This window comes from Electrona antarctica, assembly GCF_951216825.1.
Source record: "Electrona antarctica genome assembly, chromosome: 1".
Lineage (NCBI taxonomy): Eukaryota > Metazoa > Chordata > Actinopteri > Myctophiformes > Myctophidae > Electrona > Electrona antarctica.
The window spans coordinates 14,129,282-14,141,906 of NC_136806.1; the positions used below are offsets into that span (position 1 = coordinate 14,129,282).

The 12,625-nt window shown below is 47.1% G+C and overlaps 2 protein-coding genes across 2 annotated transcripts in view; both read left to right on the forward strand.

Annotated features, from left to right (window-relative positions):
- polr1a (RNA polymerase I subunit A) overlaps positions 1-12,625 on the forward strand; it is a 93,949-nt gene that overhangs the window by 7,836 nt on the left and 73,488 nt on the right. Inside the window, exons 7-10 of the mRNA XM_079513505.1 lie at positions 7,833-7,921; positions 8,951-9,031; positions 9,553-9,658; positions 10,458-10,611. Coding sequence (XP_079369631.1) covers positions 7,833-7,921; positions 8,951-9,031; positions 9,553-9,658; positions 10,458-10,611 — 430 coding nt within the window. The remainder of the gene's footprint in view (positions 1-7,832; positions 7,922-8,950; positions 9,032-9,552; positions 9,659-10,457; positions 10,612-12,625) is intronic.
- Positions 2,218-3,273, forward strand: LOC306926597 (hsp90 co-chaperone Cdc37-like; the record flags this gene model as incomplete). The annotated part of the gene is made up of 1 exon (XM_079505947.1): positions 2,218-3,273. The coding sequence occupies one exon, from the start codon at positions 2,218-2,220 to the stop codon at positions 3,271-3,273; it is 1,056 nt and encodes a 351-aa protein (XP_079362073.1).

Genomic DNA, 12,625 nt, shown 5'->3' on the forward strand with positions numbered 1-12,625 from the left:
TGTCCCCACTGCGGGTAAGAGCACCATGAGGAGGCATTACATTAGTGTCCCCACTGCGGGTAAGAGCACCATGAGGAGGCATGACATTAGTCCCCACTGTGGGTAAGAGCACCATGAGGAGGCATTACATTAGTGTCCCCACTGCGGGTAAGAGCACCATGAGGAGGCATGACATTAGTCCTCACTGCGGGTAAGAGCACCATGAGGAGGCATTACATTAGTGTCCCCACTGGGTAAGAGCACCATGAGGAGGCATTACATTAGTGTCCCCACTGCGGGTAAGAGCACCATGAGGAGGCATGACATTAGTGTCCCCACTGCGGGTAAGAGCACCATGAGGAGGCATGACATTAGTCCTCACTGCGGGTAAGAGCACCATGAGGAGGCATTACATTAGTGTCCCCACTGGGTAAGAGCACCATGAGGAGGCATTACATTAGTGTCCCCACTGCGGGTAAGAGCACCATGAGGAGGCATGACATTAGTGTCCCCACTGCGGGTAAGAGCACCATGAGGAGGCATGACATTAGTCCTCACTGTGGGTAAGAGCACCATGAGGAGGCATGACATTAGTGTCCCCACTGCGGGTAAGAGCACCATGAGGAGGCATGACATTAGTCCCCACTGCGGGTAAGAGCACCATGAGGAGGCATGACATTAGTCCCCACTGCGGGTAAGAGCACCATGAGGAGGCATTACATTAGTGTCCCCACTGCGGGTAAGAGCACCATGAGGAGGCATGACATTAGTGTCCCCACTGTGGGTAAGAGCACCATGAGGAGGCATGACATTAGTGTCCCCACTGCGGGTAAGAGCACCATGAGGAGGCATGACATTAGTGTCCCCACTGCGGGTAAGAGCACCATGAGGAGGCATGACATTAGTGTCCCCACTGCGGGTAAGAGCACCATGAGGAGGCATGACATTAGTCCCCACTGTGGGTAAGAGCACCATGAGGAGGCATGACATTAGTCCCCACTGTGGGTAAGAGCACCATGAGGAGGCATGACATTAGTCCCCACTGTGGGTAAGAGCACCATGAGGAGGCATGACATTAGTGTCCCCACTGTGGGTAAGAGCAAGGACCCCACGTGGACTAGAGCAATAGAGCGCTTTGTGTGAATAGACCCTATGACATCCTTCATTAGTCAACTCTGTGTGAATAGACCCTATGACATCCTTCATTAGTCAACTGTGTGTGAATAGACCCTATGACATCCTTCATTGGTCAACTCTGTGTGAATAGACCCTATGACATCCTTCATTAGTCAACTCTGTGTGTGAATAGACCCTATGACATCCTTCATTAGTCAACTCTGTGTGAATAGACCCTATGACATCCTTCATTAGTCAACTCTGTGAATAGACCCTATGACATCCTTCATTAGTCAACTCTGTGTGAATAGACCCTATGACATCCTTCATTAGTCAACTCTGTGAATAGACCCTATGACATCCTTCATTATGTCATAGGGTGCTGGCGGCGTGTTTCCTCCTCCGCGTCATCAGTGCCCATACCCGAGGCGGGGTTGGCGAAAGGGGGGGGTGTGTTGGGGGGGTGGAGGTGCGAGGCGAGGCGCGAGGCGAGCAGTGACGCACAATGAATTAGGCTTATAATAAAACAGCGATATAGCTGCAGAAGATACAAATAGTAGAGAGGAGCGCATATTGGATTGGTCTTTTATTTAACAATTATTAAACAGCGCCTCTCAATTACCTCTCAATCAAATACAAAATATAAATAATCCAAACTCCTCTGTCAATTGTAAACGAACGGTAACATGAATGAACTCTTCAAGCCTGACACATGTCAGAAATAAAATCAACAGCGCCTGACACAGGCATGCATTACCTCTCCATCAAATAAAGGAATATAATCCAAAGCTGCACAGCAGCTATTTTAGCACCCCTAAAATAGTATGGTTCTTTCACGTTTGAAGTATTGTCATTTATTTTCCTACATGATTAGCTTGCCTAGGGAATATTGTATCCAGAGCACCACTTCCTTCTACTGTATCTCCACCGGTCCTGACGTGTTGATGACATATTGATGACGTATTAACCTCAACGAGGAAATGTGTAAAACTGCAGTTTTGGCTGAATTGAGGAAGACCAGAGTTACTTTTCATACGGCCGTTTTCTGTCAATGCAACAAGTTGACACTTCTAACAGACCAACAGAACGACGACAATCCCCGCTAGCGCCTTGGCTAGAATCATGTCCAGAATAGACTACAGCGTGTGGGACCACATCGAGGTCTCGGACGACGAGGACGCCACGCATCCCAACGTCAACACGGCCAGCCTCTTCAGATGGAGACACCAGGCGCGGGTGGAGCGAACGGAAGCGTTTCGGAAGAAGGGCGCGGAGCTGGAGGAGGCCCTTGCCGAGTCCAAGCACGAGTTGACGCGCGCGCATGAGAAGGCGGGGGAGCTCGCCGCGGGGTCGAGCAAGGCGCGGGACGACATCGAGAGGCTGAAACGAGAGGAGCGGGAGTGGGAGGAGAAGGTGGCGGCGCATCGGCGGGAAGAGAAGAAGACGCCGTGGAACGCGGACACGCTCTGCAGGGGCGGGTTCAGCAAGATCGCGGTCATCAACGACGTCAAGACGGAAAGCGTCGGCGAGGAGACCGAAACGTTTATGTCCTTTGAGAAGAGGTACGAGAAGGATGTCAAACGTTTTGCCGCGATGCGAAGCTGGGACGACAGCGAGGAGTACCTTTCCGACAACCCGCACCTGTTATGTGCGGAGACCTTTAACCTCCTGATGATGATGTGCGTCGACCTCGAAGTCTTGAAGAAACGCGAGTCATTGGAGCAAACGGCCCATCAGGCCGTGGTCATGCGCTTCATTTCGAGGCTGGCCAAAGCCTTGAAGGTGGACCCCCGCGCCTGTTTCCGTCGATTCTTTTCCAAGATGAAAGCCGCGGATCAGCGCCAACTGGACACTTTCGCTGACGAGCTGGAGTGCTTCAAAGAGGAGGTGCGCAGCGCCGCTAAGAGCCCCGCGTGGAAGGCCATGGACGAGGCGCAGAGAGAGCTGGAGAAGGAAGAGGAACGCCTGGAGGTTTTCGAGTCCTTGCCGGAAGAGATGCAGAGGTGTTTTGATAGGAAAGACGTCCGCATGTTACAGGAGGTGATCGGCAGAATGGAACCGGCCGAGGCCCGGGCCCACATGAAGAGATGCGTCAAGGCAGGGTTCTGGGTCCCCGGCGCCAAGGTGGATGGTGGTGATGATGATGGTGGCAGTGACAAAGAGGAAGATGACGCCTAGTAGGAAAGAGGATGCACAAAGCGAAGTGCGAGAACATTTGGACCGATTAATATCGATTTATCGGCGATCGATCGATATGCACAGGAATCGATCCTGAAATAAAAAATCGAATAGCGGCCGCTTTTGGTCCGCGGGCCGGCCACTTTTGGTCCGCGAGCCAGGCGCAAGCATGGCGCAAGCATGGCTACGTTCTCACGTGTTAACGAGGAAGTCAACAAGTGCAGCTACAGTCATGCCGTCCACGCAGAAAAATAAGTCAAAAGTGACATGTGACAAGTGACATTTTAAAATATGCAAAAAAAGTCGACGACCGTGGTGGAAACATAATGTGCCACGTTATCACGGCACCTGTAGCGAAGAGGATTCTATCCATCCCCGACTCCCTGCCGCATGCTACTATACAACCCCTTCGCGCATCTTCTCCAAAGCTGGATTTATTGTCTCTTTTCTGCACTAATATAAGTACGGTAACTATAATATTGCACTCCGAGACAGAGCCGCTTTGTGCGAATGGGGCCTCACAAAGTCGCGCCTGCGATGCCTTTTTTTCCTTTGAAATGGAACCTCTCTCTCTCCCTCTCTCTCTCTCTCTCATTACATATTTCCATTTTGCACCAATATTATACTGCCATGTCTTAATAAATTAATACAGTGTTGCTTTTTACAAATAAAATAAGCAAATTAAGAAGGTTGATCACAAAGTTAGTGTGGTATAGGCTACTTTGATATAGGAATGCAACGTGATTAAGAACACCTGCCTGGGTGCTGTGAAAAGTGAATAATTATATAGTTTCTTACCTTGTGGCTTGTGCTTTCGTTTGAAGAAAGAAATAAGTATAATCCAATAATTATAATCCAAGGTTTGTTTGTCTGCAGATCCAACACTATGTCATATTATTAAAGTAAGTAAACTTTAAGAAGCGCTGGTCATTGTGCTGCAGAGTGAGAAGCTGCTCCGCTCTGCTAATTGATCTGACCTATATTTGCGCAACTGACTGGCATGAGGTAGGCCTATAGCCTAATTACTTATTTGACAGCACCTGCAATGACAATAGTAACCTTATATACACATTTCAAAAGGGTTTCATATACTATTAATATTTTTCTAATAAGGTTTGTCCTTATATATAGAAATGTGATCAAATGTGTATTTTTGTAATAATTATAAAGCACAGGGCCTCGCATTTCTCCCAGGCAGCTCTGATTGCATTTATAGTCTATTGCTCAAAAAGCGTCTGCTTTTGGTCCGCGATCCGTTCAATATAACCTAGAGCCTGGGATGCCTACATGTGTCAGGCTTGTTTGGTTGCGATTAATAAGAGTTCATGTTATGGTCGGGTGGTGTTTTTTCCACAAAGCCTCACAAAGACTTTATTTCAGTTATAAATGTTACACGAGAGAAGAGAGCCGTTCGTCGTGTGCTGTGCAGCTTTGGATTATATTCCTTTATTTGATGGAGAGGTAATGCATGCCTGTGTCAGGCGCTGTTGATTTGATTTCTGATTTGATGTGTCAGGCTTGAAGACTTCATTCATGTTACCGTTCGTTTACAATTGACGAGAGGAGTTTGGATTACATCTTTTTTTATTTGATTGAGAGGTAATTGAGAGGCGCTGTTTAATAATTGTTAAATAAAAGACCAATCCAATATGCGCTCTCATTTGTATCTTCTGCAGCTATATCACTGTTTTATTATAAGCCTAATTCATTGTGCGTCACTGCCCGCCTCGCCTCAAAGTCAGAGAGAGAAGGATGAGGCTGGCAGGTCAGGCACCCAAAACTTGAGGCAAGTAAATTGACCCTAGGTGACATTGACATTTATACCACTTAAATGGTGTAAAATATCAGTTTCTCCAGATAGGGTAAATTGCCGATCACAGATAGGGTAAATGCCGATCACTGATCAGAGTGAATATCGGTCGATATGGCCGATCGTTGGCCGATTATCGGAGCATCTCAGTTTGTGCTGATGTCATAACTATAGGCTCACCTTGCTATGTGAGTGATCTAAACCGCCTGTGTAACTATAGGCTCACCTTGCTATGTGAGTGATCTAAACCGCCTGTGTGTGAGTCTGGTGATGTCATAACTATAGGCTCACCTTGCTATGTGAGTGATCTAAACCGCCTGTGTGTGAATCTGGTGATGTCATAACTATAGGCTCACCTTGCTATGTGAGTGATCTAAACCGCCTGTGTGTGAGTCTGGTGATGTCATAACTATAGGCTCACCTTGCTATGTGAGTGATCTAAACCGCCTGTGTGTGAGTCATAACTATAGGCTCACCTTGCTATGTGAGTGATCTAAACCGCCTCAGTCTGGGCTGTGTGAGCTCAGTGACTGAATGTACTGATTGATTGAATACTTTATTAGACAGAAATGCAAGCGACATGTGTTAGTTTTTACTGGTTAAATAAAGGTTAAATCAAATAAATCCTGTCCAATGGTTCTCAAAGTGGGACCTCCGACCCTCAGGGTTCTTTAAGGGGCTTCCAAATGGACGCCTACAGGTCTGTAACTCTGAGAGAATACTAACGGAATGTCCCTGTGGTTCCATTTGTGTGCTCTCAGGGTCCCTGAAATAACCACTGATATAGTCATTCAAAAGTTTTATACGGCAACAAAGACCCTTCTTAGACCTTTTTTCAGTGTGGTCTTACTTACTCATCCCATGGCCTAGGGGGCTGTAAGGGTGTCATGGTGGATGCTTGGGCAGTCAGGGATCTCTGTCTTCAGCAGTGCGTAGCAGGGTCTGGAAGCTGCAGCCAGTCCATTCCTTGATTTTGTCCATCCAGGACTTTATCTGCCTGCCTCTTCTCCGCTTTGGTCTTTGACATCGAGGTATGCCTTGTGACATGACCATACCAGGTCAGTTTGCGACGCTTTGCTGTTGAGAGTAGGGGCTCCTGTTCTCCAGCATGGGTGGTGACTATCTGTCTAATGTAATCGTTTGTCCAGTGCTCTTTATATGATATGTGTAGCATCCTTCTGTAGCACTTGTTCTCGAAGGACTGTATTCTGCGCTCAGTGTCCGCTGTGAGTGTCCAGCTCTCGCAACCATAGAGTAGGGTGGAGAGTACAAGTGACTTGTCAGTGTGGTCAGTGTTGCTTAAAGATTGTTTTAAAACGGGCCTGAAAGTCCACCTTTCAGCAGGCCCATGGGGGAGGAAATGATCCTTCCCCCTTAAATGAGTGATCACCCCCCAGTGCCCCCCTTCCCTTTTCCCCACTTTGCAGATACAGTTTTTGAGTGGTGCAACCACTCCAAGGAACAGCAATGTCCCTATGTCCACGTACCTGTCCCTATGTCCGTCCCTATGTTTAGAGAACCAGTAGGGGAAAAAGTGGCGCTGTTACACTGTTGCCTGCTAATGATAGAGAGAGAGAGGTGTCTGCTAATTCCCCCACACAGTAACTCTGTCATTGCTCGACCGTTTCGAACGCGGGGCGGCTCACCGGAACCGGGCTGGCACCCTGGGGCGTTCCTGTGGGTCTGAAAGTTCCGGGGACCCCCACACAGAGTTGCACCACTCAGTTCACACGGGTGTGATTTTTATTTTTTCCTGAAATGATTTTGATGTTATTGATTTTTGTTGTTATTGATGATATTGAATTGTGTTATTATTCTCCATGCCATGTCTATGAATTGATTGCATATAGTCCAGTCATAATGTAATTTGACCTCAAACTAATTTCAAAAGAACCAAACTCAGCTGATTTTGAATCTTCAATATATCCTGAATAACAGAAAAAAGTTGCCTGGAATTGTCTGAGGGGAAAGTGTTGAAAATGGCCTGTACAGAATGGCCACCATTGCCATTCTATATAAGGCAAATATTTTCTAGATTTCATTTTGCTTTAAGTAGCATGTGACGTGATGCTGAATCCATTCCAAGCATTAGTTTTGCATACAAAACACTCATTGGGCTAAATATGGCCATAGCAACTTGCCCAAATGTGCTGACCTCATCACATTTGTGATGACGGCTATGGCCGTTATTAGCCCAAGGAGTTTTCTTTGATTTGAGTTTGAGGTTGATCCTGTATTTTCCATAGATTTCCTGTACTAATAAGGCCTAAATGTAAATTGTAAATGGAAACAAGACTTTTTGGTGGTGCTGTAAGTGACTGTACTCTAAACTTGCTGTTTTTACATTCATGTCTAATAAACTATTCAATCAATCAACCAAGTGGACGCGACGGTCAGTAAAACATTGTTCTTATTCTGTGCTCTAGGAGTGGGGCGACTGTGGCTCAGGAGGTAGAGCAGGTCGTCCAATGGTCCCTGGGCTGGCGGTTCAAATCCTCCTGTCCACATGTCGAAGTGTCCTTGGGCAAGACACTGAACCCTACATTGCCTCCAATGAGTCGGTCGGTGTGAGCTCGCCACCATTGGTGTGTGAATGTGGGAAGTGAGGACGCTGGCGTCGACTGTTCGCCGCTTCACCTCCCAATGTAATGAATGAATGAGCCATTGTAAAGCGATTTGAGCACTTGGAAAAGCGCGATAAAAATGCAATTCATTATTATTAAAAGATTGTTCTTAATCTGTGCTCTAGGAGTGGCCGGTCCGTGGTGCGTCGGGAACACAACAGCAAGCTGATCGTCACCATGCCTCAAGGAGCGCATACCGGAGACGACACCGAAGGTACAAATAAAGACCATGTTTACACCTGAGAGAGGTTGGATGGAGCTCCCAATGTTTAACTGGAATGTTATTGTCTCCACCGGCATGGGGAGAGAGTATGTTTTGCACTCCGTCCGTGTGTGTGTGTGTGTGTCCGTCCGTCCTTCCGTCCGTCTGTTACCAGCTAATCTCCGGCACCGTTAACCCGGTCGATGCCAAACTTTGCACACACACTCCCTGGATGCCAACGATGAACCTCTGCCCCACATTTTCCAGAACGGCCTGTTATAGCGCCACCATGAGGCAGCTTTTCAAAAATTTTACCTAAAACTGCACCGATCTGCGTGAAACGTTGCATGCACACTCCCTAGAGGCCAAGGACAAACCTGCATTTTCCGCATCTGCCTTTTATAGCGCCACCAGGAGGCCGACTTTTGTAAAACACATTTTTTGATATTACTCCTCCAGATTCTGTCCAAAAATCTCACAAATCGTTACACAGTATCTCTATGGTCATGTGCTCAAGTCGGATCTGTCCGATATTTCATATTCCATCCTAATTGGCTATAATTGGCTTTCACAGTTTGCAAGATTGCCCCGTTTTGAACAAAAGCCTCAAATCATGAACGCAGCATGCAATTTACGTGAAATCTTTCACACATTTTCTTACTAGGCTGAGGAATATATCCCACCCTTTTCACATTGGCCTGTTATAGCGCCACCAACAGGTTGATTTGTTTTCCTCAACAAAATGAAGAAAACTGTTGCAAAAAACAAACATGTTTATATTACTCCTAAACATTTTGCCAAACATCTCACACAGTCCTATCCTCCTGGTGGAGACCTGTGCCCAGAAGGGCACTTTTTCTAGTTATAATCATATAATGGAGGTCAATGGGGCTCAACTTCCCCACATTTGGTGCCATACATCAGTGTTGTTTTTGGCAGCAACATGTGATGATTTTAGTTTTAGTCATAGTCTCTTGAATAGTTTTTCATTTTGTTTTAGTCACAGTGTCTTCTAAAATGGATGTTTTTGTCTCCCTGTAGAAGATCTGCTGGCTGGGAAGAGAGGCTACATGACGCCTAGTACTGGCAAAGACCATATCACTAAACTATGGACCAAAGAAGGTACGTATGGAATAAACTAAAGCAGTGAGTCTGGGGAAGCCCAGGGGAACACACATTGGACTGCGGAGAGCCGTCAAACACAGGATCTTTTTTCATAATTAGATGATTTAGATCGCGAGTTATTAATGTTTTAAGATTTTCGTTTTCGTCGGCTAAACAGGGGAGGGAGTTTTTCGATGACGTCTCACTCTTACGCAACATCGAGGATTTCCCAACAGGCGCTCCCAGGCTGTGGAGCCATGCGATCCGTTTTCATATCAATAAACTTCGTCTTTTGGACAATACTTCGTCCTGGGCGTCGGGCGTTAGTAATAGATAAGACGAATATACTTCGTCCTGGGCGTCGGGCGTTAACGAGAAGCGGTGCGTTTCGAGCTTGTACATCTGCTGAATTTTAATCCTGAAATAAAAAAACTGTTTTGAAATTAGATTTTTCCACTTTCATTGTCATATTGTCAAGCTCATAATGCATCAATGCTCCCTCCCTCCCTCCCTCCCTCCCTGGTGTCCTTTGTGTTCAGGTTTTTTCCTCAGGTGTTTGTTTCCTGGACTCATGCAGCAACCAGACGACCCTGCTTTCTATCCAGACATGTTCTTCCTAGAGCTGCTCGTGGTCCCTCCCAGCAAGTACTGTACCCCCCCCCCCCCCCCCCCCCCCCCCACACACACACACACACACACACACAACGTGAAATAACGTGAAATTAATTGAACATTAGGCTTCAATGCTGCGGGCGGGAACCCCTTTTGGGGCGACTGTGGCTCAGGAGGAAGAGCAGGTCGTCCAATGATCCATGGGTCGGCGGTTCGAATCCCGGCTCCTCCTGTCTACATGTCGAAGTGTCCTTGGGCAAGACACTGAACCCCAAATTGCTCCCGATGTGCTGGTTGGTACCTTGCATGGCTTCCGCCGCAATCGGTGTATGAATGTGTGTGTGAATGGGTGAATGTAATGCACAATCTATGTAAAGCGCCTTGGATAAAGGCGCTATATTAATGCACCATTTATTAAGCATTATGTTATACTTTAGCTATTGAAAAATAGCAGATCTACAAGCTCATAGCGTGGCACCGAGTGCCGCACTACGAGCTTGTAGGTCTGCTATTTTTGAAAAATCGTGAAAATGTGGCGCAAATCTTTGCATAGATATTCTTTCAGAGCGAACGTTTTGAACTCAAAATATTGGCTTCTGGGAGGGGGTGTCCCTGGAACAACATATTTTCAGATGGAGGTCGGCGGCCAAATACATATATTTTTGGGGATCCTTGACATGAAAATGTTTGAGCACCACTGACATAGAAACATAGGGCTTTTCAGAAAAACTGTCAGGATTTAGAAGACATTTTGTAGAATCGAGCTCAGGTCTAAATGGGTTAATATGGTATCATGAGCATTCTACTAACACTGTAGCCTCTTTCCTTCCAGGTACCGTCCCATCAACCGCCTGGGAGACCAGATGTTCACCAACGGCCAGACCGTCAACATGCAGGCCGTCATGAAGGACTGTGGAATCATCCAGAAGCTGCTAGCCCTCATCGCCGGAGAGAAGCTCCAGAAGGACATGTCCACAGAGGAGGAGGTCAGACTGCATACACACTGCACTGGGTGGACACTAGAGGGCGCTGGTTCCCTAACACTGGGTGGACACTAGAGGGCGCTGGTTCCCTAACACTGGGTGGACACTAGAGGGCGCTGGTTCCCTAACACTGGGTGGACACTAGAGGGCGCTGGTTCCCTAACACTGGGTGGACACTAGAGGGCGCTGGTTCCTGAACACTGGGTGGACACTAGAGGGCGCTGGTTCCTGAACACTGGGTGGACACTAGAGGGTGCTGGTTCCCTAACACTGGGTGGACACTAGAGGGCGCTGGTTCCTGAACACTGGGTGGACACTAGAGGGCGCTGGTTCCTGAACACTGGGTGGACACTAGAGGGCGCTGGTTCCCTAACACTGGGTGGACACTAGAGGGTGCTGGTTCCCTAACACTGGGTGGACACTAGAGGGCGCTGGTTCCTGAACACTGGGTGGACACTAGAGGGCGCTGGTTCCTGAACACTGGGTGGACACTAGAGGGCGCTGGTTCCCTAACACTGGGTGGACACTAGAGGGCGCTGGTTCCTGAACACTGGGTGGACACTAGAGGGCGCTGGTTCCCTAACACTGGGTGGACACTAGAGGGCGCTGGTTCCTGAACACTGGGTGGACACTAGAGGGTGCTGGTTCCCTAACACTGGGTGGACACTAGAGGGCGCTGGTTCCTGAACACTGGGTGGACACTAGAGGGCGCTGGTTCCCTAACACTGGGTGGACACTAGAGGGTGCTGGTTCCCTAACACTGGGTGGACACTAGAGGGCGCTGGTTCCCTAACACTGGGTGGACACTAGAGGGCGCTGGTTCCCTAACACTGGGTGGACACTAGAGGGCGCTGGTTCCCTAACACTGGGTGGACACTAGAGTGTGCTGGTTCCCTAACACTGGGTGGACACTAGAGGGTGCTGGTTCCCTAACACTGGGTGGACACTAGAGGGCGCTGGTTCCCTAACACTGGGTGGACACTAGAGGGCGCTGGTTCCTGAACACTGGGTGGACACTAGAGGGCGCTGGTTCCTGAACACTGGGTGGACACTAGAGGGCGCTGGTTCCTGAACACTGGGTGGACACTAGAGGGCGCTGGTTCCAAAACAATGGGTGGACACTAGAGGGCGCTGGTTCCTGAACACTGGGTGGACACTAGAGGGTGCTGGTTCCTGAACACTGGGTGGACACTAGAGGGCGCTGGTTCCTGAACACTGGGTGGACACTAGAGGGTGCTGGTTCCTGAACACTGGGTGGACACTAGAGGGCAGTGTTGTTTTTGTCGGCTATTTTTCAATTTAGTCTCAGTCTTAGTCCAGTTTCAATCACCGTTGTTAGTTTTTATATTATTTAGTCGAACTCATCCTTTTTTTATTTAGTCTAGTTTTAGTCGACTAAAAGTCGAGCATTTTAGTCTTTATCTTAGTCCATGAAACCGTGATTTTATTAGTCTAGTTTTAGTCAACAAAAACTCTTGGCATTTTAGTCTAGTTTTAGTCTGACAATTTAGTCTAGTTTTAGTCTGACAATTTAGTCTAGTTTTAGTCTAGTTTTAGTTTTAGTCTAGTTTTATTCTAGTTTTAGTCTAGTTTTAGTCTGACAAATTATTTTAGCCGTTTACTTTTTTGTCAGCAGATCTTATCTAAAAATATTTCACATAGCATTTTCTCATCTTTTGATAAAAATGACAATTTTAAGGAATACATCCAGAAAGGGAACATGAATTGACATGAATTTGCACATTTATTTGGAATCATCAATTCAGACACATTGATGCTTGCATTAAAATAAATAAAATACATCCGAGATGAAAATATAACAGAAAATAAAGTGCCTGTTCTGTGTGCTGCCTAATAGACTTAACCACTTAAACCCCAGCATCCATATTCTGAGGGGTAAATGTAAGCTAAAATGCTGGTATTGTAGGCTATTTATGTCAAAGAGACCAACTAAGAACAGAGCCACCATGTTTACTAGAGTTTAAGTGGTTAATGAAATAAGCTAGTTCACATAGAA